Here is a 24,342-nt window from a genome sequence, read left to right on the forward strand (position 1 = left end):
ATTGCATTCTGTCCATCCTGGGAGAAGGATCCCTCCTCTGTCGTTCTCCCAGAGGTTTCTTCCTTTTTTGTTGTTAAAGAGGTTTTTTAGGGGAGTTTTTCCTGTGCCGATGTGAGGGAAGGACAGAGGATGTAACATGTGCACAGATTGTAAAGCCCTCTGAGGCAAATTTGTAATTTATGATTTTGGGATATATAAAATAAATTGAATTGAATTGAATTGACCAAAATCCCTGTCTTAGACATGTAATTAATATTTTCTGAAAAAGTCATAGTACAGTATGTCATGATATGTCTGAAAAAAGTCATAGTATAATATGTCAAAAAAAGGTCATAGTACAATGTGTAGAATAAAGTAAAAAAAAATCCTAGTATAATACATTGAAAAAGAAAAAAGTCATAGGGTAGTATGTCCAAAAACGTCATAGTATAGTATGTAGAACAAATAAATTGTATATGGTGTCGAAAAAAGTAAAAAAAAAGTAATAGTATAGTATGTTGAAAAATGTATAATAAATCATAATACAGTGTGTTGAAAAAAGTAATTGCATAGTATGTTTAAAAAAAGTAATTGTATAGTATGTTGAAAATGGTTAAAATGTCATAGTACAGTATTTCAAAAAAGAAAAAAAAGTCTTAGTATAGTTTGTATAGTATAGTAAGAAAAATGTCATAAAAAGTTGTAGTATAAAATGTCGGAAAAAAGTTGTATAGCATGCCGTAAAAAGTAAAAACAAAAATCATTGTATAATATGTCGAAAAAAGTTAAGAAAAGAGTTGTATTATGTTATGTTGAAAAATATCATAATATGATATGTTGACCAAAGTCATAGTAAGGTACGTCGAAGAAAGTAAAAGAAAAGTCATAGTATAGTATGGCGAATGTAAAAAAAGAGGTCAAAGTATAGTATGTAGAAAAATGTCATAGTAAGGAATTCTGAAAGAAGTCATAGTATGGTATATCGATAAAAGAAAAGAAAAGTAATAGTATTGTATGTTGAAAAATGAAAAAGGTCATAGCAAAAAAATGTCATCGTATGGTATGTCCAAAAATGTCTTTGTATGGTATGTCGAAGACAGTCATAGCATAGTATTTAAAAAAACGTTCTAAAAAAAAGTATATATACATATATATATACGTATATATGTAACTACCTGCCTCTGTCTTCTGCATTTCACTCTTGCTGCCATACAAGACAGATAATGAATCAGTGCACAAGACAACTCTATCAGTGAACACACGTGTGACGTCAGTACACAGGAGCTGCTGGACCTACCTGCTTGGTTAAGGAAGCGATTGACAAATACAAGATGAAATCTCACTGAACATTTCCTTACACCAACATTAAAACGAGAACATACGAGCGTGCACAAAATGCTTGAGCACACACCATGCAGTACATGCCTTGTTAGGGTAGGCTACACAAATGTTATAATCATTAGTGTGAAGCTTTATGACCAACCAGCCAACAAACACCACCTTCATAGTCTCTGCAAGCAGCTGCTTCTTATCCACACAAGAAGGGAATGAAAGGGTCAGAAAAGGAGAAAAAGGAGATCTGGCCAGTCGGAGGCCTCCCATTACTACGGCAACATAGCTCACACAGCCCAGCATTGCACCGACGCTGGTTGCCATGGTTATACTGTAATTGCACTGGCAAAGGCAAAGGCATCAGTGGGGAATAAGTAGCCCTTTTCAGCTAGCTGTGAAAAAACACCACAGTTAGCTTTAACTGTGCTGGTTTTAATTGAGGAGATGGGACATAGCATGTGGCTTATTTATATATATTTTTCACAATTTTAGCTTAATAAGGGCAAAATATAGGCTACAAGTGTGAATTGATACAGCATGGTTGGTATGGAATGAAATAGCTGAACTGCAGAAAGAGAGTAGCTGCATATTTGCAGTTAAATTTGATACAAAATCCTAGCATCTTTAACAAATGATATGGTAGTCATTAAACAATGACAGCTGTTAAAATGAGTTGAAACAGATTCAGTGTGTGTTCACTAGAACACTTTCACAGCTAATTTCCCTCATTAGCACAACTTCTACGAGCTAATGAGCTCCAAGGAAAACTAAACAATGGATCAGTTGGGTACACCAGGAGCACTCTTGGCACTAAATTCAGTCTTTAGAGGGGGATCCTTCGCTGCATATAGCTTTACATCTACCGCTTGGAGGGATTGGACTGACCAACAAATGTTATTACAGAGACTAGAGCATTTGATTTGCTTAAAGGATTTGCACTTAGCTGGTTTAAGTCGTATTAACAGATCGATCACAGTTTGTATATGTAAACAACGAAACCTCATTGAAAACCAAATTAAGTCACGGAGTTCCACAAGGGTCTGAGCTTGGACCAATTTTATTTACCTTATATATGCTTACTTTAGGGAATATTATCAGAAAACACTTTGTAAACATTCATTGTTATGCAGATGATACCCAATTATATCTATCTATAAGCAAGACGAAACCAAGTTCTCTAAACTTCAAGCATGTCTTAAGGACATAAAAACCTGGATGACCTGCAACTTCTTGATGTTAAACTTAGACAAAACTTAAGTTGTACTACTAGGCCCAGAACACCATCGAAATCAATTACCTAACGATATAGTTTCTATAGAGGGCATTGCCATGGCATCCAGCACTGCCGTAAAGAACCTTGGAGTTCTCTTTGATCAGGATCTGTCTTTTAACTCTGAGATAAAACAAATTTCAACAGCTTTTTTTTACCTCAACAACATACAGTAACATTTTGAAAATCAGGCAAATCCTGTCTCAAAGCAAAAAACTAGTTCATGCAATTGTTACCTCTAGACTAAATTACTGCAATTCCTTATTATCAGGCTGCTCTAATAAGTCTCTTAAATCTCTACAGTTGATCCAGAATGCTGCAGCACGTGTTCTAACAAACACTAAGAAAAGAGATCATATTAGCTTCTCTTCACTAAATCAAGAATAGAATTTAAATTCCTCTTCCTCACCTACAAAGCTTTAATTTGGCCAGGCACCATCTTATTTTAAGGAACTTAGTTCCATATTACCCAACTAGAGAGCTGCACTCCCTGAATGCAGGGTTACTTGTGGTTCTGGAGTATCAAAAAGTAGGATGTAGTAGGCTCTCATAGGTTTCTTTCTTTCTTTCACTCCCTGGGTTTTTTAATTTGTGATTTTGGGCTATACAAAATAAATTGAATTGAATTTAATACCCAGTCCTCAAAGTAAAAACAAAAGAGCAAAATGCCTTTTTTTCTGGAATGGAGGCAACAACACTACAGGAATGAGAGCAGCTTCAGTTTTTGTGTGTTTGTCTGTGAGACAATGACAGGACTAATACTATGAGGATTAAAGAACACACCCTTATAGACCCTCTGATGAGACGTTGATAATAATTAGATTCTGCAGCTCATGCAAGTCCTTTCATTTTAGTTGTCCCATGCAGAAAATATATACACATGTAATACAAATTATACATATATATTATTGCTGTACATAATATTTTTAGATAACAGCAATGTAAATGTAGAAAGACATCTTTTCATCCATGTATTTCAAAAGTATGCCAGGCGATGGAATGTAGTTTGTCCTGTCTGGTCAGTATGTACTTTGCTGACATCTAGTGCTGATTGCAGGAACATCATGTGAATAACCTGCTCAAGACAAATAGAGGGCGATTTCAAATATGCCACATAATATCTTATTTTATATAATATTATACTACAATCAGAAGCGACACAGACATAAAGCATGACCCCTGGACCCCTGGAGGCTCTTACTGTATTTCTCACTGTAGGGCTGTGACTTGCTCCTGTATTGATGGTGGCTCAACAGCAAAGGGAACCAAGTCAGTTTCATATACATTTTATTATTATTTCTGGAACTATTCCGTCACTGAAGTGTCATGGGACATTGTTTTCTGATCGGCTTACAAATAAAACTTCCATAAAGCATCATAACAATGAAAGTTCTTCTCTAAGTCAGATAACTGCTGGTTTACCCCTAATCCCCTAATCTATGTATCAAAGTTTAATTTGACTATTCAGACTTGATGGATCTCTTCACCATAACAGACATTTTGATCAATTCTGGTGCAGACATCGGCCGACCTGATTTGTCTGTTCTGCTGTTTTTCCTTTTTTCAGATGTGCCAAAGCCACAAAACCTTCCCAATATACATACTCCCTTTTTTGAATCTCTTGAGTAGATAAACTGCAGTCAAAAGTTTCTGAACGGTTTATATTTTGGGATTGTTAAAATGCAATCAGGCAACGCACTTTTGGTCAAAAAGGAAAGTTCAGTTTATTCACACAGCACCTCTCTGATGCAGTCAACTTAAAGTGCTTTACAAGTTGATTAAAACAAAGAAAAGGACAAACTCGAAGTACTTAAGACAGTTAAAAAACACATAGGTAAAAGGTCTGTCCAACCAAATGTCTAAAGGAGGAATGTTTGACCAACGGAGCAAGTCTCAGTCAGACGACCCTCTAGTCCAAACTTTATGATCTGGTGTCAAACATTAATGAATAGAACTTTCAGCCTTTGGACTGCTGTTCTCAGAGAAGGACAATTCAATATCCAATAGACTACAATCCATCAGTGGTAGAGTCAAGAATGAAACAGCAGCACAGAACCTTGTTTCACTCTTTCTTTAAATAAATACAGTATATAGTTGACTGAGTCAATAAACGTGTTATGAGACGGTCTATACAGCAGTGTCTCCCCTAATGACTCCTTTCTCTCTGCATACTGAAAGTCAAGTGGAATTTGTTGGGAAGGAATCTGTTCATATTTGTTATGATTATATTCCATGTAGCTGGATATGTATTTTACAGCACAATGTGCTGAATGATGTTCTTCTATGGTACTGTTTAAAAAAGTCCCTTCCAAATAAGGCTGTCATAAAAACTGTTTTCACTTCATGATTATCATGGTCAAAAGAATGTAAAATATTGTTAATTTTGTGATATCTTCAGAAATTCGATCAGTCAAATGCATCTGCATCTTTGTTTTTTTTTTGCGTTTTGTCTGGTTTTTTTTGCAAATGAAGGTAGGGAGACACTATAACTGTACAAATGTGTGACTTAAGGGGCGGTGCATTATTTAGACAATATCACCATATGTGTAGAATTAAAATGGTGTCATATTTCATTTTATGAACTATCACGGTTATTGTCAATATCAGTATATCACAACACCCCTATTTCCAAACCTTCCAAGGCCCAGTTCAGACTTCGGGGTAGAGGGAGCTAGGGACTTCATTTGTTGCTCAATATTCATATTTTAATCAAAAATATCTCCTAGAACATGATTAAGTATAAACTGACTACCGGCTATTTTCTCTCCGATGCCCAATATCCATCTACATTGTCAAAGTCTCTTTTTCTGAAGGTCATGATTAATGGTTAACAACCCTATCATGTGCTGATAATGTCAGGTAATGTTGTAATGAATGTTTTTTCATATTCACTTAGGTAAAAGATGTCATATGGTATATAAAATATTCCCTTATATAAGGGCCATTATCTTCTCCCAGGGTTGTCGATCCTGAAGCCTCCTCCAGTGAAGTGAGGCTTGCTGCTCAGTTGGGGCAGGGGTTCCAGCTGCTCCACCGTGGTCTTGGTCCTCTGCTCGCTGATGAGACACACAGAGATCCAGGACATCAGAGACCCGAGTAAAACTAGCACTAAATGGTACATGTTGCTCCCTGCATAAAATGAATTGTGCATGTTGAACAAATCAATAATACTCTCTGTTAAAATGACAAAGACCTCACCTGTGAAGCTTTTTCTGGCTGAGGTACTTCTTCTTAATGTTTGCTAGCTCATTAGCTAATCTTTGATTCTCACTTTTGTACTCGTTCATCTTTGAGTCGAGCATTCTCAGCTCTGCTATCAACGCCTGTGGAATCAGAAAAGATTAACATCATTTCATGTTAGAACATAGAGAAGCAAACAGGTACGAGGTTTTACCTGCAATCTTGTGCTGCAGCTGTTCTCATATGTGTCATTTCTTAAGATACACATGGACAGTTAAATAGTGAGTTGTATTAGTGGAGATCATTTAATACGTTGTTTAAAATATTAAGAAAAATTGTTTTCTCTCCTGTGTTTATGACTTAAGAACAGGTAAAAAAAAAAGTTTTGGCAGGTGATTTGTTTTTATTGTCTATTGATGCTTTAATACTCATTATAGGCTGAAGTGCGCAACTACTACATGTTTTAAATAGGGCTAAAAACATTCATACTTTCTTCGTCGTTAGTTTTCATTTCCATAACTTTCTTACACTGAGTATATGTAGATTGTGTTTAGGGTGCATGGAGAAATTAAGAAAACATGAATGCTTTTGGTCTTATTTAGAACATGGGGTAAACATGGGAAAGATCATCCTGGCAAAATCTTTTTTTCACCTTTTCTTAAGTCATAAACCCAGGAGAGAAAACTGAACATGAAGGGGTGGGATACAAAAAGAAAGAAATGATGAAACCAAAAAAAAAAAAAAAAATGAAGAGCTGTATTCTTCGACTAGTAAAAAACGGGATGTATGTGATGACCTTGAGCTTTTTAGTTCTCTCTCTGATGGTCCACTGGCACTGCTGGAGCTGCTCAGCTGCCTCTGGACCCGGCTGTCGGACCAGAATGTGTTTCAGCTCCACATACAGCTTCTCCTTTTCCTTGATGGGGAGATAGCAGGAAGGAAAACTCACCAGAAATGGACAGGTAGAATGAGTGAATGAGTGAGTGAGCCTACATGCTATTCATAGTCCATACCGGGTGGGACATGTGGAGGGGCGTGTGCTGCTCTATGTCACTGTTTCTTCCTTGATACTACCACCAAATCGTGTCAGACATAATCAAATTCTACACATTACTGCACCACTGAAAAGTATTAGTTTTCGAAGTATTTTTGCCACAACCAACATAATAATATAATACAAAATACATACACCACAAAATGGGTGATACATTTCCTAATTGTCAACAATTAATGTATTTAGTGTTGGTTGAGTATCAAAGCCCGTAATATAGTCTTCCTCTCTTCCATAGAGCTCCATTAAAACACATCAGTGAGCCTCACTGAAGCACTGGGAGACCTGTTCCGTCATCACCATGAACACACAATGTAGTTTACTCAGACTCAATCCCACACACACCGTCCTACCACAAATACTCACTAGAACATCAAATGTGGATTAATCCGCCTAGGAAAATAGTCCCCAAGAAATGCACTATTTAGTCCTATTTGGGTAAAGTTGGCTGACAACCAGTGGTTTAAGAAATGATTGTGCCCTTTTTCAAAATGAAAGAACATATTTGTGACCCACATATTCTTCCAAGTTTGGGTCAATTCATGGGACTTGTTGAAGTAATAAAAATAAAGAATATCATCGGCGTTACCCTTGGGGCCAGTGTGTTGCATTTTGGGGGATCTATTAGCAGACGATTGTGAAACTGCAGTAACAAGAGCCGCTAAGTACAAAAATGTGGTAAAGCCAGCCGCCATCTAACTTTCATTGCTTCTAAAGTTGCGTTATTATGACAAGGATTGCTTCTCATTACCACGGTTTTGCACTCAACGACTTCCCTTACCGGCCTTGGAAAAGGAGGAGTGAGCGAAGGGGTATTCAGTTGGTTGCACACTGCAATCCCACCACTAAATCCAACACACTCTCCCTTTAAGACCTAATGACAAAATGGATCATATACGGAAGTGATCAGACATTTTAAATAGGTAATAATAACTTAAATTAACTTATTTTTTGTGGCCATATAGTTATGAAGATGTTGCAAAAAACACTGGACGGATGCAACTAACTATTAAATAAATAATTTTGATTGCATCCATCTTCTCTAAAAGAGAGATCATTTCAGCTAAACAAACTGATGATTATTTTTATCATTATAATTTTATTGTTCTACAAGATTAATTTGAGGGTCTGCTTTTAGCTTCCATGTCCCTCAGTCTTAGCATCTAAGCAATTGGCTGCTGCAGTGCAATGGTTACTTTTCCAATACATTGACATAGACCAGTCACAGAAGTATTGGTTTACAAACCAGCACCTTTTCCCAGTCACATCGCTCCCTCACAAGGATAAGATTAATACAAGGAGCATGTACAGTAAGTGTGTGTGATGTGTACGCAGTTCAGTAAGGAGGGTGTCAAGTGTTTACCTGTAATAGGAGTTCGTGTTCCTCAAGCTCTTGGGTCTTAGCTATCAGTCGTTTTTGTAAGGACTGAATCTTCTGGATGAGTTCGTATTTGCCGGGATCACTGCCCTGCAGGAGGAGTAAATGTTAACAGCCTGATCGTTTCCTCTTTGAATGATGAGATTTACTGTGCTTGAAGTGGGTGAATGGTCTCTTGGGAAAAAACAAAATGCTCATGTCACTGTGAGTGTTAGTAACCGTGCTGTTTGAGTTTTTGTTTTTCCAGCAACATGTGCTTTTTGTTTACATTTTGATCATGTGGTGTTGTCATGTGTTTTGAAAAGCCATGGGGCCCTGACTCCACCCTGTCTTTGTTTGTTTTCCCGCCATTTTGTGTGCACACCTGATTTCTGTTTGTGGTGATTGGTTTGTGGGTATTTAAGCCCGGTGTGCCTTGGAGTCTCTGCCAGATCGTGCCAGTTAATACCTGAGCCTTTCCAGCGTTCCGTAAATCTTGTTATATTCTGTCTGCCTGTGATTTTTGACCTTTGCCTGATTTTGACCTGCCCTGTTTGGATTTTGGATTTTGGATACCTTTGCCTTGGACTCTGTTCTGACTTTTTGGATTTTTGACCTCTGCCTGCCTATTGACTACGAGACTGTTTTTTTCCCGTTAGGATTGTTGCTTGAGAACTAAATTAAATATACTCTGAACCAAGAGCTGTGTGTCTGCTAGTGGGTCCTTCTACTGAATCCCTAACAGTGAGAAAGAGAAAAACAGAAGCTTGGGTTGTGATGGCTTCGCTAATCCACACAGACAATATTAAAACGACTGCTTCACCTCCAGTCGCCTCCATCTGTGAATATTTATGGGCTTCAGCTGTTCCTCGAGGACGCTGTTCCTCGTCCTCTCTCTAAGCAGCTCCCTCTGCAGGTGGAACAGCTCTCGCCTGCGACACAACAACTCGTATTTCACAACGTTCCTGCATACATTATCCAAACAAGTATACACTGAAGCTTAGTTATACTCGCAGTAGTAAAGCCGGCACAAACATTTGAGCAAATATATAATATTTAACCTTGTTTTTTTTTATATTGCATTTAAAACTTGACTATTTTCTTTAAAGGGCTCATATAAAGTTTTTTTAGGTCACAGTGAGCACCAAATTCTAATCAGTTCATCCTTGAGTCCAGGTGAATGAATTTGAAGAAAATTCCCTCCAGGAGTTCCTGAGCTATTGCATTCAGGAGAACAGACTCTTTAGACGTATGGTCAACAGAAAACACAGTGTTTCTGGCTGCGGCTGGCACAGAGGTATGAAAGCAGAGATATAAGAAAATGTAAGCAAATAACAAAAGGCTTACTAAGGTTTAGGAAGCTAGAAGTTCTATGGAAGTCATTCCTACCTCTGACTCTGGATCTCTCTCCAACTTGCTTAATCTTTCTTTCAATCGTTCGCTTCTACTCTCGCTCTTCTACTCTTCAACACTGCACTTCTTGGGTTCGCTCATTCTTTCTCCATCCTGTCCTCCTTCTCTACTCCAAATTCTTCTCTTAGAGCAATTCACCGCTGACTGTCTCTGTTCAAACTCCTCCACTTCCTGCCGAGGCCCTCCTCTATATTTTACCTCAGGTCCTCTGTGTTGGGAATGGTCTTGTCCAGGATGCTCTTCTTGCGCAGGAGTCTCCTGATCTCCAGCTTGAGCAGCTGTATGTCATCCATCCTCTGGTTGTAGTGGAAGTCCCCCTTGCTCAGAATCGATTGCTGGATTCTGATCTTCTCATAGAGCAGCGCCCGCTCATCGTTACGGTGTAACAGCTGTTTGCCCAGGTTGTCTCGCTCCCTGATCACCTTGAGAGAAGTTTGCAAACATAAAATCAGATACAAGTCTCTGCTTGTCATCATTTGTCCCTACTTCTTCATGTCTACCTACTTCTCTTTCCTTACCTGGTCCAGTTGTTTCTTCTGTTGGACCTGCTCAGCATCGGCGTCGGCTATAATCTTGTGCAGTTTTTGCTGCTCTGCTTTCTGACTGTCAACATGCTGTTTTGTTTCTTCAAGCTGAAGCTTCATCAACTGCAGCTCCCCCTGTAGCAGGACACAGAGATGGGTACACACATGCATTCAATTTAGGCACTGAAGAAGGCCCTAGAAAAAGGGGAAACTGTGATTATATGAATAATTTATGTCATATACATAGAGTGTGTATGTGTGTTGTTGTAATGTGTTGTATCTCTGTTATGCTGCTCATTCTGTACACATGACATCTATTGCATTCTGTCCATCCTGGGAGAAGGATCCCTCCTCTGTCGTTCTCCCAGAGGTTTCTTCCTTTTTTCTCCCTGTTAAAGGGTTTTTTAGGGGAGTTTTTCCTGTGCCGATGTGAGGGAAGGAAGAGGATGTCAACGTAACATGTGTACAGATTGTAAAGCCCTCTGAGGCAAATTTGTAATTTGTGATTCTGGGCTATACAAAATAAACTGAATTGAATTGAAATGATGATGAGGAACTCAACCACACCCCACTTTAAACCAATGAGGCAGGCTGCAATACCTTGATGGCCTCATTATCCTTCTCCAAACGCTTGTGTTCCTGCTGATCCTTGGTAAGGGCAAGCTCCTTCCCAGTGATCTCATCTCTCAGTCGGGTGACCTGGTTGTTCATGGTTTTCATCTTCCTCTTCATCTCTGCAATCTCTTCCTGAGGAGGAGAGACAGAATGTGAAATAAGGCAAAGAAAGGAAGTAGAAAGACAATTTTATATACTATTAGACATTTGTGTAAAAGTGTCATAGCTAGAATATCAAGGTCACGGTGACCTTTGACCAGCAAATCTAATCAGTTCATCCCTGAGTCCAAGTGAATGTTTTTGCCAAATTTGAAGAAATTCCTCACGAGAATAGGACGGACAAACTAAGAGATGGCAACCTGAAAACATAATGCCTCTGGCACAACTGCGGCTGTCGTGGAGGCATATTAATATCAATCATACATTTTCCATTTCCTGGTCACTATTAGTGTAATGCATATTTCAACATATGGACAGAAGGAGCCAGGGATCAAACCAACAACCTTGTGATAAATGTTCGACCTGCTCTGCCTCCTGTGATCAGTTGTGTATTGGTACCTGAGCCTCGATGAGGTTTTTGCTGTAGAGGTTCCTTTCAGACACGATGGACTCCAGCAGGTTCTCTTGCTGTTTGAGTTTGCACTCCGCCTCGGTGACTTTCTTCCTCCAATCAAATATCTCCATCTCTCTTACTTCAACGTCACTCATTTTTTGTTGCACCTGTGGAATGGAAGAGAGTTCCCCTGAGACACACAAACGCTGATGGCAGGTTCCCCAACCTTGTGATAGTGAACAGCTCAAAATCATTGTGTGATATTGTGATATAAGTGTTGAAATGCAATGAATAAGCTCCTCTGCAAAACTTGCCTTCTGCATTAGGTTGCTGGTCTCGTTGATGTAGCGGTCACGCTCTTTCTCCAGCTGTTGGATGATCTTGCGCTGCTTCTGGGCCTCCTGGCGGTAGCCACTGATCTCGTGTTCCAAGGTCTTCTTGTCCTGCTCCAGGAGCTTCACAAGGTTCTGCTGTTTCTCAGTTGACTGCGCGGCCTTGATCATGTTCTATTGAATGGGATCATACACACAAATGCAGGTGTAAATCAATAAGTGATGAGGAAAACGGTAAATAACAGGCTAGATAGAGTACATCACAGAAGAACCTCTGTTTGCAAGAACCCATGGTAATCTGCAACGCATACCTTATTTAAGATGTCTCTCTCCCTGATAAGCTCGTCTATGGCCTTCTTGTCAGTTTCAACTTGCTTTTGGGAGGATTCAAGATCTGTGGAGAGAGAACATAAAGAACATAGAGTGGATTTCGGTTCATGTGTGTGTCTCTGATTTAGCTTGGCAAGCTCCCGTACCTTTCTCCAGACCAGCAATCTGAGCTTTTAGTGTCTCCCTCTGCACGTCTACGTCAGCTTTCTGATCCTCCATCTGGTGGAACTTCTTCTGGATGGCTTCTCTCATCTTTGTTTGTTTTGCAATCTCCTGACGCATCTGATTCACCTCCTCTTCTCTCATCTGACAGACGGGAGGGGAAGGGTTGTATGAGGCATTACAAAGAAGTTGTAAGGAGGATAAAGGGTTAAGAAAAAGCAGAGTGGAAAACAGATGCTACTGTGAGTTGAGTTCTGTAAGTCAAATGTGGTCTGTCCCTCTGACCATAGCCTTCACACACTGTTTCAAAGTAGTTAAGATGAAATATGTAATAACCCTTTCTCTTTTTGGCAGGACACAGTTCAAAACACAGTGGACCAGTTTCTGACTTGCTTATTCCATGATGTACTGTCGGAGTAGTGCCCTATTGTGGTTCAACAGGATAGAATCATATCATATCTATAAGGAGGTGGTATCCTACACTACAGTAGAACTAAGTACTGAATACTGAGAGCAATTTTAGCCACGTGACCTCCATTCAGAGTTAACAAAAAAGAGAAAAACACGGAGGTGAACAGAGTTATGCCTTCACAGCTTTACGTCCTGTCTGACTCTGTCAATGTATGCTGCAAGTTAAGTTATATCAGGACTGGCAAACTATCTACTGTATGTGTCCTATAAAAGGACAATGAGGAGCTAGTAAGTCTAAGCATGGAAGATACCTGTGTATATGAGTTACAGTAACTTGAGAGGTAGAGGTGTGTCTCTGTTGCTCAGGTTTGTTTCTGTGTGTGTGTCAGTGGAGCAACGTGTAACCTTGAGCTCATTTGTGTTCTGCTGATTTTCCAGGGAGAGATGTTCTTTGACTGAAGAGAGCTGCTCACACTCCTGCAGCAGCTTGTTGTTCTTCACTTGCATCTGCTCCAGCTCCCTGGTGGATCGCTCGTTTAAGATCTGTCACAGTCATGGAAGGGATTATGGAGTGGGAAGAAATTATGTTTATTATCTTTGCGTGGATGTATGGATAATTTAATAATATTAACTAAGGAATTACATGTACATTGGTTTTATAATGTTATAGTTAACCATCCTGACTAGTACATTTTATAGAAAAGATTCCCAATGTGCCCTTAGTACATTTAAGTTTGTAGCTTCATATAATGGCTTACTGATCTACACATTGAATCTATCAAACATATATATATATATTCACATGAACACTTGTTAACAAATTAAAACATAAACTCCAGACAGGGCACGATAGGTTATTAAATGGTTTGATTTGTATGAAAGTGATGTGAATCATTTGATGAATTATGCATTCACCAGATCTCAGATTAAATATTGATATAATAGCAGTTGGTTCCCTAAACAATACATTGTAAATATAATGCGTCCCACTTCTTTGCTTACCTTTAACTCTTTCAGCTGCTGCTCCAGTCTCTGTTGCTCCTCTTTGGCCCTTTGGCCCTGTAGACTCAGGGCTTTGATGTCCCCCATCTTGACCTCCATGTCGACGTGCAGCTGCTTCACCTCCTTATCCAGCTTCTCCTTCAACCTCATCTCCCGTGAAATCTCATTCTGTTGTACCTGGAGCTCCTGCTGGAGCTGGATGGAGAAGCACAGAGCACCAACAGATTTAATTTCAGATTATTTGTCAGCATCCACATTGGCTTCAGCAAAGCAATTTGTATTACTACCACATACAGTACATTATGGGTATGCAGACTCACTGATGTGGGAAAAATATTGCAAAACACAAGTAACAGAAGTTAAAGTTACAAATCCAATTTCCGCTCTCTTCTTCCCCACACTGCTTTGCTGCAGAATCTTGTATGGTTAAGGGCAATCTTCTCGTGAATAAAAATCCCATGAAATATTTTTTCTTGCAGCCAAGTGCAGAGTCCTGAGTCAGAAACTGTCTCTACCACTGTTTTGAAAATGTCACATAATCAGAAGTACATTAGAGGTCAACTGATACTGTCTATAAGAATGTGACACTTATTTACCTGAGAGATATTCTCTGAGGCACTATCTCGTTGGGCCTCTATCTCCTGCTGGGTTGCGGTGGCCTTGTTTAGTTTTTCTCTCAGACCCTCCACCGTTGACAGCAGTTCGTTTCTCTCCTTAGTCAACTCCTCATTCATTTTTAGTAGATTGCTGAAAAAACAGATAACAGAGAGTTCCATCCATCCACACAATAACTAAATGATTAAAAGCAAATGGGACAAATGGCTCACCTCTGCTCTTGGTCCATAGAGAAGCCAGTTTGTTGTTCAGCCATTTTCATCAGGTTGGCAACTTCTTCTTTTAAATCCCTGATGGTCTCTTTGTCCCTCCTCTCTGTATCATGAGCAGCGTCAACCATTTTCCAGCCTTTATCCAGCTCCTACAGTACAAACAAAGGAACACTTTAGAGTGAACGGAGTCCAGAAGAGAACAAATATAAACCTTTATGATCTAATTAAAAATAACTTTATATACCAAATGAATGAATTTATTTTACACAGTACATGTAACGTAACCTCCATATATGAAATGATGTCAATTTGGGGACATAAACAAACAAATAATTAACACCATACAGCCTCTCATGTTCTGGCAATATACCCTCTTTAGTGAAGTAATTGTTGTCTCGTCTTCCTGGGACAGTTTCAGGGCTGCTGCTACTTTGGTTGAGGTGGACACAACTTCTGCATTCAGCTCCCTGCATTTGGACATCAGCCTCTTCTCATTGTCTCTGGACTTTTTCAGTGCATGGATGAGCTTCTCGTACTCCACCCGAACCTTGTCCATACTCTTGTCCCCGACCAGCTCATTGAGGATCATGTGAAACTCCTCCAAGGACTCAAACATGTCCTCTCCTGGTGGTCTTTTCTCCTGGACAAAGAGCAGAGCCACAGACTGCAAGTTCAAATGAATGTAGGGCTGGGAGAAAGTGAGCTTATGTAAAAGTTATTACACCTGAGGGTACTTAACTTAACTTTACTGAAATATGGACCTAATGGCCTTTTTCAAGTTTTGGCATTGTATATAACTGTAACTTAAAGAAATAGTAGCTAGCAAGTGATGACACTTTGCCAAAAGTTTATTTGGAGAACCGGATTGTATCACCCATCGTACAGGCTAACAACAGGTGTCATGTCAAAGTCTGCTCCTCCGTCCAATAGTGTTTATCTTTTGTTCAGCGGTTAAAGGTTAGGGACTATACTCCCTTTGGTTGGTTCAGGTTAATGTAGGAGGAAACACATATCGACGGGAGACAGTATTCGACACAACACTTCCCAAAACAACTGTTGACTTAAAAGATGGGAGAAGGGGGCGTGTCTTCTTAGAATGTCCCTCTCTCTGTCCCCTTCCCTTCTCTGGACCTGGCCTATCCAGCTGAACTAAGCTGCTCCCCATAGGTCTCTCCCATGTCAGTCATACATTCATATTAGCTTTACTTCCACCCTGAAGCCCTTTTTGCTTTCTCACTTTGCAGGTTTCCATGAATCGTTGTGGTACCTGGACCGTAGTCGTGCCTCCTGCTGTGAGCCGACTGACACCCACTGCTACTTCCATTATTATTATTAGTCACATTACTATCCCTATTTTCATGGCTATAATTCTACTGTAATAATTGCTGTTGTTATTATAAGTAGTCTTATTATATGAATCATTTATGTCATATACATTGAATGTGTTGTATCTAAGAACTGTTATGCTGCTCATTCTGTACACATGACAGGTGCAACACACAACGGGAATACCACATACCTAATTGACTTTCACATTGATATTACTTATGTTTTGGCATTGAATGTAGGCTATATCTTATTTAACTGTATAATATAGGCTATATCTGTATAGTGCGTCAGATGAAAATGCATGACATCAGACCCCTTCTTGTCTCATTATGCCACGCTGGGAATTGAAATAAAAGTAAATATATAATGTATCACAGGGACTATCTACAAAGTGCAATTCCAAAAAGACCCACTACAAACATATTTGGGTGAATTCCTGTTTGTAACAATATTCAATAACTTCACTGTGCAGTGTGACTTGTACACATGACATCTATTGCATTCTGTCCATCCTGGGAGAAGGATCCCTCCTCTGTCGTTCTCCCAGAGGTTTCTTCCTTTTTTCTCCCTGTTAAAGGGGTTTTTTAGGGGAGTTTTTCCTGTGCCGATGTGAGGGAAGGACAGAGGATGTAACATGTGTACAGATTGTAAAGCCCTCTGAGGCAAATTTGTAATTTGTGATTCTGGGCTATACAAAATAAACTGAATTGAATTGAATATATTTTACAATATCTTTGGAACAGCCTGCTGGTTATTAATTTGTTTTTTTGTTTGTTTGTTTGTTTGTTTTAGGGCTGCACACTTCATCCAAATTTTATCAAAATCCCATTATGGTATGCTGCAATTTTCAAAATGCAGGAGGAGCAATATCTTAAAAAGGTGTAATGTGGGTCTAAACACCATTTTAAATTAATGTTGGGACTTTGTTTGGTACAGATCCCATCACACAGAGGATGTAACATGTGTACAGATTGTAAAGCCCTCTGAGGCAAATTTGTAATTTGTGATTCTGGGTTATACAAAATAAACTGAATTGAAACTGAATACAGAGTCCCTACAGTAAGTAAGTTAATACAGATAGCAGGTTAGTTTCCACGACGTCTGATAAACGCCAGGTTAACCTTTATAACACTTTAACCAGCGTTATGTTAAATGTATAATGTCACGTAAAAACTTTTGGAGACAAAAGCCAAAGGAAAGGTTGCTTACCTCCATTATAAAAAATTGAAAAGTCAATATATAACGCGAGCTAATTGCCGAATCCTTACAACAACCAGCGTTGCAATGTTGTCAGTGTTATGAATGGAGATGTTGTCTTCCGTTGCTAAGCATCTCAGATCTCGCGTTAAAACCACTGATGGGGTTTGAGACTGTCACTGGCATTGTCACATGATAAAGTAAATGTGCAGGTCGCCATTATACTGAATGGAACCCAGTCTCACAAAGTCCCAACTAGGATATAATACAACCAAAGGATATTAACCAGAGACTTATAATTCCATACAGTCCTTTGGAATAATGAATTAAGTCAAAGTGCATGTATGCAAGCAGGGGCGCCGAAAAGGGGGGGTAAAGGAGACGGATTCTAGGGGCCCATGATGGAGGGGGGCCCAGAGAGGCCCCTAATGATGATGAAATTATAATACAGAAAAAATAATGACACTAAGTTATTAACTAACATATAATCACATATATGGCCATTTTGTATTCTGATGGCGTTTTTGTTTTTGCTGAGATTTTTTTTCTCTCCACTGATTATAATTGCTATTTTTTCATGGAAGAGTTTATTTCCAATTTAAGAATCAGTGGTGCAGCAAATAAATGACTCAAAATGAATTCCATTGTATTCAGAGTGCTCAGTTCTTCCCCTACTGTACATGTCAACTGTCATGCTGTTCTTCTTTCACAAATATGGTAATGATAGTCAAAAATACCATTAAAATGCATAATTGTATGTAAAATAGCATCAAAAAATTTTGCCGCTGTGTTGGGGGCCCTGTAAAGATTCTTTTCATGGGGCCCAAAATCCCTAGCGGCGCCCCTGTATGCAAGCACAGGGCTCCACACATGTTTTGAGGCTTGTGCCCAAATGGAAAAAAATTATTGGCACAAGACATACATATTTAATGGTGGCTAAAAGAATAAAAACATTTGACATCTGAACATACATTTATCAACATAATACCATAATCAAGGAACTGGGTGTCAAAACATCAGACTAAATACAAATATATTTAAAAAATTACCCAATTCCAACCCCTGAAATGACTTTTCCTTTTCCACACTACTGATGGTACTTTTCCCTAAATAGATTTGTTGTAAGAGAGAAGAAATGCAGCATCAGAATTATAAAGATTGCAAGGACTCATTGCAAAGACATGGGATACATTTGTGATCATAAGGGACTAAAGGCGGTTATATACGATTCATTCCACCCCATGTAGTCATGCACTTTTTCTATGTTTTCTACATGCAATGCAATCACTCGCATAGATTTTAGTAGATGCTATCCCAAAAGGCCTCCCTTGATCTAAGTGGATATTCCAGTAGGATTATTTAAGTAAAAGATCGGTGGCCTGGTATATAAGGGCCCCAATTTCTGTGAAAGCCGACTGTATTATACCAAAGAAATTAATAAATTGAACTCCATTGCCCTCCACTCAGCCCTCACACATCTTAAAAACAGCATCACTTATAGCAGAATGTTTCTTTATTTTCCAGTTGTGATTATTTATTGACACACATCAACACATGCATCATTCTTCCAGGTATGTGTGGTACCGAAATGATATAAAATACAAGGTCAATACATGCTGTATATAACTTGGTAACATAAGCATCAATACCAAATGACATGAACAGCATTAAAATACATTTGTATCAGTAACCTGTATAACTAGCAAAGACACCAGGCATACATTGAAATCTGATTAAAATACACTCATACTGCCATCTACTGGTAGAAAGGGTAAACATACATTCTAGCCTCTGCATTCACTCAAGCTACAGCAGCAACAACACCGCATACACACGAATTTCTGGGATTATACTAAATTAAGAAAAATCGATTGAATCAAACAATCTCTTGCTGTGTACATGGATAGATGCACAATATTGTACATTAATGTAGTTTTCTAAATTATGTCAGATTATTGCTTTCCCTTATTTGTTATTGTTTGTTTTTTCTCCTTATGTTGAGGGGAAGTCTGTTGTATAAACATTTAGCTTCTTGACCTCTCCTATCACATTTTGTATTTATTTTATTACCTGGAAAATCTAAATTTAAAAACAAAACAAAATATTAAACCGCCTGTGTTTATTTTTAATTAGATTGTCTTCTAAGGTTATCATTGCCTGTGTCCATTCTATCTTTTGGGCTTTTATTTTTTTTAAATGAATATACTTTTACATCCAGGTCACCTGTCTAACTTTCTTTATTCTTCAATTCAGAGCAGAAAAATAAAAAAAATAAGTCATTTGTAAAAACCAAAAAAAAGAACAGTTTATTTTTCTGTCGGATACTTTCCATAATGCTGTCACTAATAGTAGCAATCTGAGCCTGTCAGTGGAAAAAAACAACTACTTTTAGTGGACGTGACATTACGCTGATGCTGCTCACTTGCCCTTGCAGCACGTTCAGTGGCTGCTGGTTACAAAGTTCTCACTCAACACTGGTTCAGTTTACACTAAATTATGTCCCCATTAGTCACTTAGACAAAAAAATTTGGGAAAATGTGGTCCAGGGTGAAAAATACAGAAATTGCCCTTTAATCATGAGTATGTGCATTGATTTTCCTTCTGCACCAACTCTTCTGAGTAATGTTGAGTCATGGTCCTCTACTCACCTGGGTTCAAACCAGATTACCTTTATTCTAATTTATCTTAATTCACTAACGCATGCATGATGAATAAGCATTTAAACTCAGTCTTGATTTATTTTTTCCACTTTTAAAGATTTATTGAATCATGTTTAATTGATGTATGTCTAAGAAAACGCATCGGCTACATAATAGCAGTGGTTGCCCACAGGATTATCATACTATTTCATACTGTATATGATTTATCAAATGATCTATTTCCATGCAGATTTATACAGATAAGCCCCTTTAAGCTACAGAGGATGAGTAAGTGGAGTAAACCATAGCTATTATTGTGTTCTCACCGGTGTGACTGTGTGTGTTTGGGTCCTTCTTTCTTTAGTTGCAATCCATCCATTCATAGTTTAACAGAGTGAGAATCGCTCTTCTTCGTTGGTAGTGGTACTCTGTCTGTCTGGATCCATATGAAAAGTAAAGGGAACCTGAAAAGGGTTGATGCATGATTATTATCTCCCCGATACAGGAAGTGATAACGCTGCTGTGCTGCTGTCGCCTACCTCTGTTCTCAAAGGCAGCATCCACTCTGGAGCCGATCCCAGGGAGGCCTCTGCGAATGGATTTCGGGTACCCACCATCCATTCTGCCCCTCCTTTCATTGTAGCTGCATGAGTAAATGGGGAGGTGTTCTTAAATGTGGCATCTGCATCAAGATTCAGCCCAGGTGTTTATGGTTATGCGCATTACTCACCTCCAGTATCTGTCCTGCGCAAAGAGCAGGGTTCTGCCTGTGACTGACACATAGACAGCAGCATCTACCTTGGTGACAGATGGAGGGAGGCCAAAGTTGCTGAGAGGTTTGGGATAGCCAGGTAAGACAGTGTTTCCTCTGATCCCCCAGTAATGATCCCCTGTGACATTAAGCAGGTAGAGGTATGTTTTTTATTGGTCCCAGCGTTTGTTTGAAACTTTTTTCTGAAAAATATGGATTTTGTGGATTATTTCTAAGTTAATCAAACTTAATGTTGTACCTTCAAAGAAAATTACAGTATTGTGTTTCTTATACTCATAAGCAGCATCAACTCTGCTTATTCCAGGCCAGACAGACTGTATCTTCTTTGTACTGATGCCGTCCCAGGAGCTGCTCCTCTTCCAGAAATGTCTGACAAAGCAACAGAAAGTCCCATTTACAGCTGACAGTGGTCACATACTGAGAAAAAAAACCCCCAACTACAAGCATTTAAAATAACACAAATAATACTTGAAATACATATTATTGCGAAACTCAAATGACGAAAGCTAAAAAAGTAGTGCATAAATGTCTCACTTGTCTTTGAAGAAGTAAAGACTCCTTTGAATGGAGGTTGCAGCATCAAAGATCAGGTTCCTGTTGCACCTGTCTGGAAGAGGTTCTGATGTGGGTTCAGGATCTGGTTCAGGTCTAGGTTGTTTGGTGGGCTGTGGGTTTGGGGGAGGTCTAATTGTTGGCTGAGATGATGCTCTGACTCCTTTTAGAGGTAAAATATAAAGAAATGTCTTAAGTAAAGATGTTTCTGAAATACGAAAAATGTATCCATGAATTATTGGGGCTCTCACCGTAGATAGCTTGTACTCCCTGTCTGTCGTCATCTGGTAGCATGTATCCCTCTGTGTTCACATATTGGTAGGTGGGAAACATCAGTGCCGTCTGGACCTGAGAGTGGGCTAACCCCAGTGCATGGCCGAACTCATGCGCTGCCACCAAGAACAGGTTGGCTCCTGCCAATACACACCAAAATTGATGTTGGTACATAATCAGCCAAAGTTGAACACTTAAAAGAAGAACTGTGGGCTTATTTCTAAAAGAAATATGCGATAGGTTATTCCCCAAACACCTGATTAGTCTTTCCAAATTTCCTTAATGTACTTAAGGTGGGAGTAACTGACGTTAACTACAGCTAATTTTTGGCTTTAGAGTGCTGCAGAAATAAGTCTTAAAACCCAGACATGAGTCAGCGTTTCTGCACTTCCTGTTCCCTTGTCTCAAAGTCAATGAGTTTTTCGAATGGGCATTTAGTTAGATGCCTGAAATATGGTCTCTAGTTAATACCAGCTAAGGAGATTTACCGTTAACTTGATTAGTTCTGGTGATTGTATTCATGCTTCAAAAATCATTAAAGTGCTGTTCATTTGCAAAGATTATCTTGCTGAACAAAACATGTAGGTATCATAAACATTTGTTTGGCACGTAGTTTATTTTTTTGCAATAATCCAAAATCCAATGGAAACATCCTATTGTTTTTAGGTCCAGGGAACCAGTGTGTTGCTAACTTCCTGGATGGCCTACAGAAAAACCCTGCAGCAATCTTTTAGGGTGATGCAACACGCTTATGCTCGGGGCAGGCCTGAAAAAAAGGGGCTAGGATATAGGTAAAAAAGTAATGTTGGTGTGGGCTACTTTGGTAATATTTTGAAAGTATTAAAACTGTTTATTTCAAAAATAGTAAAACTTTTTCATTTTGTGTTTGTTTCTCCCCTTAATTTTGGGCGCCCCTATGGATGAATGGTGTCCCTAGCATTCACCTGTACTACCTATGCTAACGGACGGCGCTGCAATCAGCTTTAGCATTACATCCCCTCAATGACAATGCTTTCTTAATGTGAACACCTGCTGAGGTAAGAGTCCAGCTCTCATCTTCATCAAAATGGGTGTCCCCTCCATTGCCCTCTCCAGGGGAGAACGCGTGGGCCAAGACCCCACCCTCCCCGTCGAATGGAGCGAAATCTCCATGGTCTGGTTTCAAGAGAAGAAGAAGAAGAATTAACACTAGATCAGGCATTTTATCAAACGCACTAAAGGCCCTGCATTACCTTGAGCCTTGAACATGATCATAATATCAGCGGTGCCGCTTTGGATGTGCTTGAAATCCAGAGGAATGATGTCACTGTAGAGTTTCAGAGCCTTGGCTATAGTGGCATCCACATCACTTTGATTCAAGTCTGGTGTGTATTGAGTTATCCTGCGGTGGTGTGAAAGTGAAAAGGGTTTACAAATCTCTCAACAGCAGCTTTATTGTGCTTAATGTTAGAATGAAGAGCTCGCAGAGACTTGCTGCTCTCTGTCCTGACATGGAGACCTGGTGTCGTACCTGTATGTGACCACAGTCTTGTCCCACTTCGGTCGACCGTCAAAGTGGCCGTATCTGGTCACGTCTGTGAAACCACAGCGGGGGCGAGCCATCACCTCCATGGTGTTGGAGTCCAACTGCCCCGACACCTCCAGGCCAAAATACTCCTGCATTTTTCTGAGAGTGTCTTGAAAAGAATCCAGAGAGCTGCGGTGGACACTGCTGGGGGCGCTGACACCCACATCAGAGAAAAACTGAGACAGATAGTCCTGGACAAACACAATGGGAATAAACACTTCTCATGTTCAAATACAAATCCATATAAGATTAATCTGACTGATAAATAATATAGTAATACAATTTTTTTTAAGGTTTTAATACTAAATATTTTCATGTTATCAAATTCAATGTTTTATACTCTTTTGGGTCAGTATATAAGAGCAAAATAGTCAGTCACTTCCGGCGAGGTCTGCCATTTCTGCTCTGAATTGAATGCTGCGTGAATGTAATCCAACATTAATGTTTGTAATCTAATTTTATTGATATCAACCACACTATTTACTGTAACTGTTCACTCTCCTGCATTCATATCAGAGCTGTATTACACACGGAGTGGCCTTGTATTTTCGCCTGTCATAATTTACTTTATATGTGCATGAGCACTAAAATGGAATTTATGTTGAACCGTTGACACTTATTTTCTTAGTCCATCCATCCATCCATCTTCCGTAACCGCTTATCCAGTTAAGGGTCGCGGGGGGGCTGGAGCCGATCCCAGCTGTCAATGGGCGAAGGCAGGGTACACCCTGGACAGGTCGCCAGCCTATCACAGGGCAGGTTTTTTTCTTAGTCTACCTTTTTAAATGCTAGCCAATTGTCTGCAGAAATCTAAAAATAGATGATAGAATTTTAAGTTCAAGGATTAAATGATCATTAGTTGTCATTCTTTAACAACGGATTGCACAACAAAATAGCAAATCAATCTGAGTGGTTTGAATGTATAGATAAAAGCCCATTGTTTGCTTTTGGGTAAAGTTGTACAGCGTTAGCCTATTGCATAATAAAGTACATAATGTAGACCTACTAATGGCCCTGACGTGGTATTTGTTTTGTTAAATTTTGTTTTTGTGTGTGTGTTTTAGTGCAGCTGCACAAGTTCCAGGATAGACTGTACAAAGCTATAACTACCTAACTGCTGCTGTTTAAACAACATGAGTAGTTTGCTTGCTTACTCTACTGGGATAAGTTTTTTAACAACGATTCTTATTTTCTGTAATTATACAATTAAGTAAAATATACTATTTTTATATTATATTCCATCCCTGCCAATAGATCCCTCTAAATGCTACTCCCTGTTCCTCTGAAGATTCTCTGCATCTCAAAACTGAGCCTGTGTCCGGTACAAAGTGCATCTATAATACTGGAAACCTGACTTTTAATAGATAAAAACTTTTCCAAAAATGGGAAGCGCATTTTTTCTTTTCATGTTACACCATTTCCAAAAGGCTGTAACTTTATTTTTTGATAGCGTTGAAACAAAGAGAATTGATCTTACAGAATCACAGAGAAAAACTGATTACCTCACTAGGATTGGCTGGGAAATACCAGCAACAAACACTGCATGATTACCTGGGCTTTAGAGTGCTCATCTTGGTTGAGTGAAGTGGTGGGCACAGCTCCACAGAGTGCCATATTAACAACTATCATAGTTTTCACAGCCAGTGCGAGTTCCATGATTCCTTTTTTGTCTACT

General features: G+C 39.1%; 2 protein-coding genes across 2 annotated transcripts; both read right to left on the bottom strand.

Annotated features, from left to right (window-relative positions):
• Positions 1-5,525: 5,525 nt before the first annotated feature.
• On the bottom strand, positions 5,526-16,882 carry cfap58 (cilia and flagella associated protein 58). The gene is made up of 18 exons (XM_054626436.1): positions 16,877-16,882; positions 14,709-15,002; positions 14,339-14,487; positions 14,108-14,258; positions 13,512-13,706; positions 12,915-13,052; positions 12,083-12,242; positions 11,918-12,000; positions 11,589-11,780; positions 11,280-11,441; positions 10,707-10,853; positions 10,101-10,241; positions 9,781-10,004; positions 8,993-9,101; positions 8,176-8,280; positions 6,558-6,677; positions 5,780-5,904; positions 5,526-5,637 (listed from the first exon to the last, which is right to left on the bottom strand). The coding sequence occupies exons 1-18, from the start codon at positions 16,880-16,882 to the stop codon at positions 5,526-5,528; spliced, it is 2,613 nt and encodes an 870-aa protein (XP_054482411.1).
• A 2,981-nt stretch (positions 16,883-19,863) lies between these two features.
• mmp30 (matrix metallopeptidase 30) lies at positions 19,864-24,323 on the bottom strand. Its single transcript, XM_054626553.1, has 10 exons — positions 24,219-24,323; positions 22,611-22,858; positions 22,333-22,481; positions 22,130-22,255; positions 21,079-21,240; positions 20,810-20,990; positions 20,514-20,644; positions 20,234-20,393; positions 20,043-20,146; positions 19,864-19,967 (listed from the first exon to the last, which is right to left on the bottom strand). The coding sequence occupies exons 1-10, from the start codon at positions 24,321-24,323 to the stop codon at positions 19,864-19,866; spliced, it is 1,470 nt and encodes a 489-aa protein (XP_054482528.1).
• Positions 24,324-24,342: the final 19 nt, after the last annotated feature.

Source organism: Anoplopoma fimbria, chromosome 24 (assembly GCF_027596085.1).
Source record: "Anoplopoma fimbria isolate UVic2021 breed Golden Eagle Sablefish chromosome 24, Afim_UVic_2022, whole genome shotgun sequence".
NCBI lineage: Eukaryota > Metazoa > Chordata > Actinopteri > Perciformes > Anoplopomatidae > Anoplopoma > Anoplopoma fimbria.

Excerpts from the sequence above, each read along its gene's own strand:
- mmp30 (XM_054626553.1), bottom strand. The coding sequence starts at position 24,323 with ATGGAACTCGCACTGGCTGTGAAAACTATGATAGTTGTTAATATGGCA. Across the intron at positions 20,394-20,513 it reads TACTGTAATTTTCTTTGAAG|GGGATCATTACTGGGGGATC; the intron begins GTACAACATTAA and ends TTAATGTCACAG. Across the intron at positions 19,968-20,042 it reads TGCTGCCTTTGAGAACAGAG|GTTCCCTTTACTTTTCATAT; the intron begins GTAGGCGACAGC and ends AACCCTTTTCAG.
- cfap58 (XM_054626436.1), bottom strand. Across the intron at positions 14,488-14,708 it reads CAATTACTTCACTAAAGAGG|GAGCTGGATAAAGGCTGGAA; the intron begins GTATATTGCCAG and ends TTTGTACTGTAG. Across the intron at positions 14,259-14,338 it reads TCTATGGACCAAGAGCAGAG|CAATCTACTAAAAATGAATG; the intron begins GTGAGCCATTTG and ends CTGTTTTTTCAG.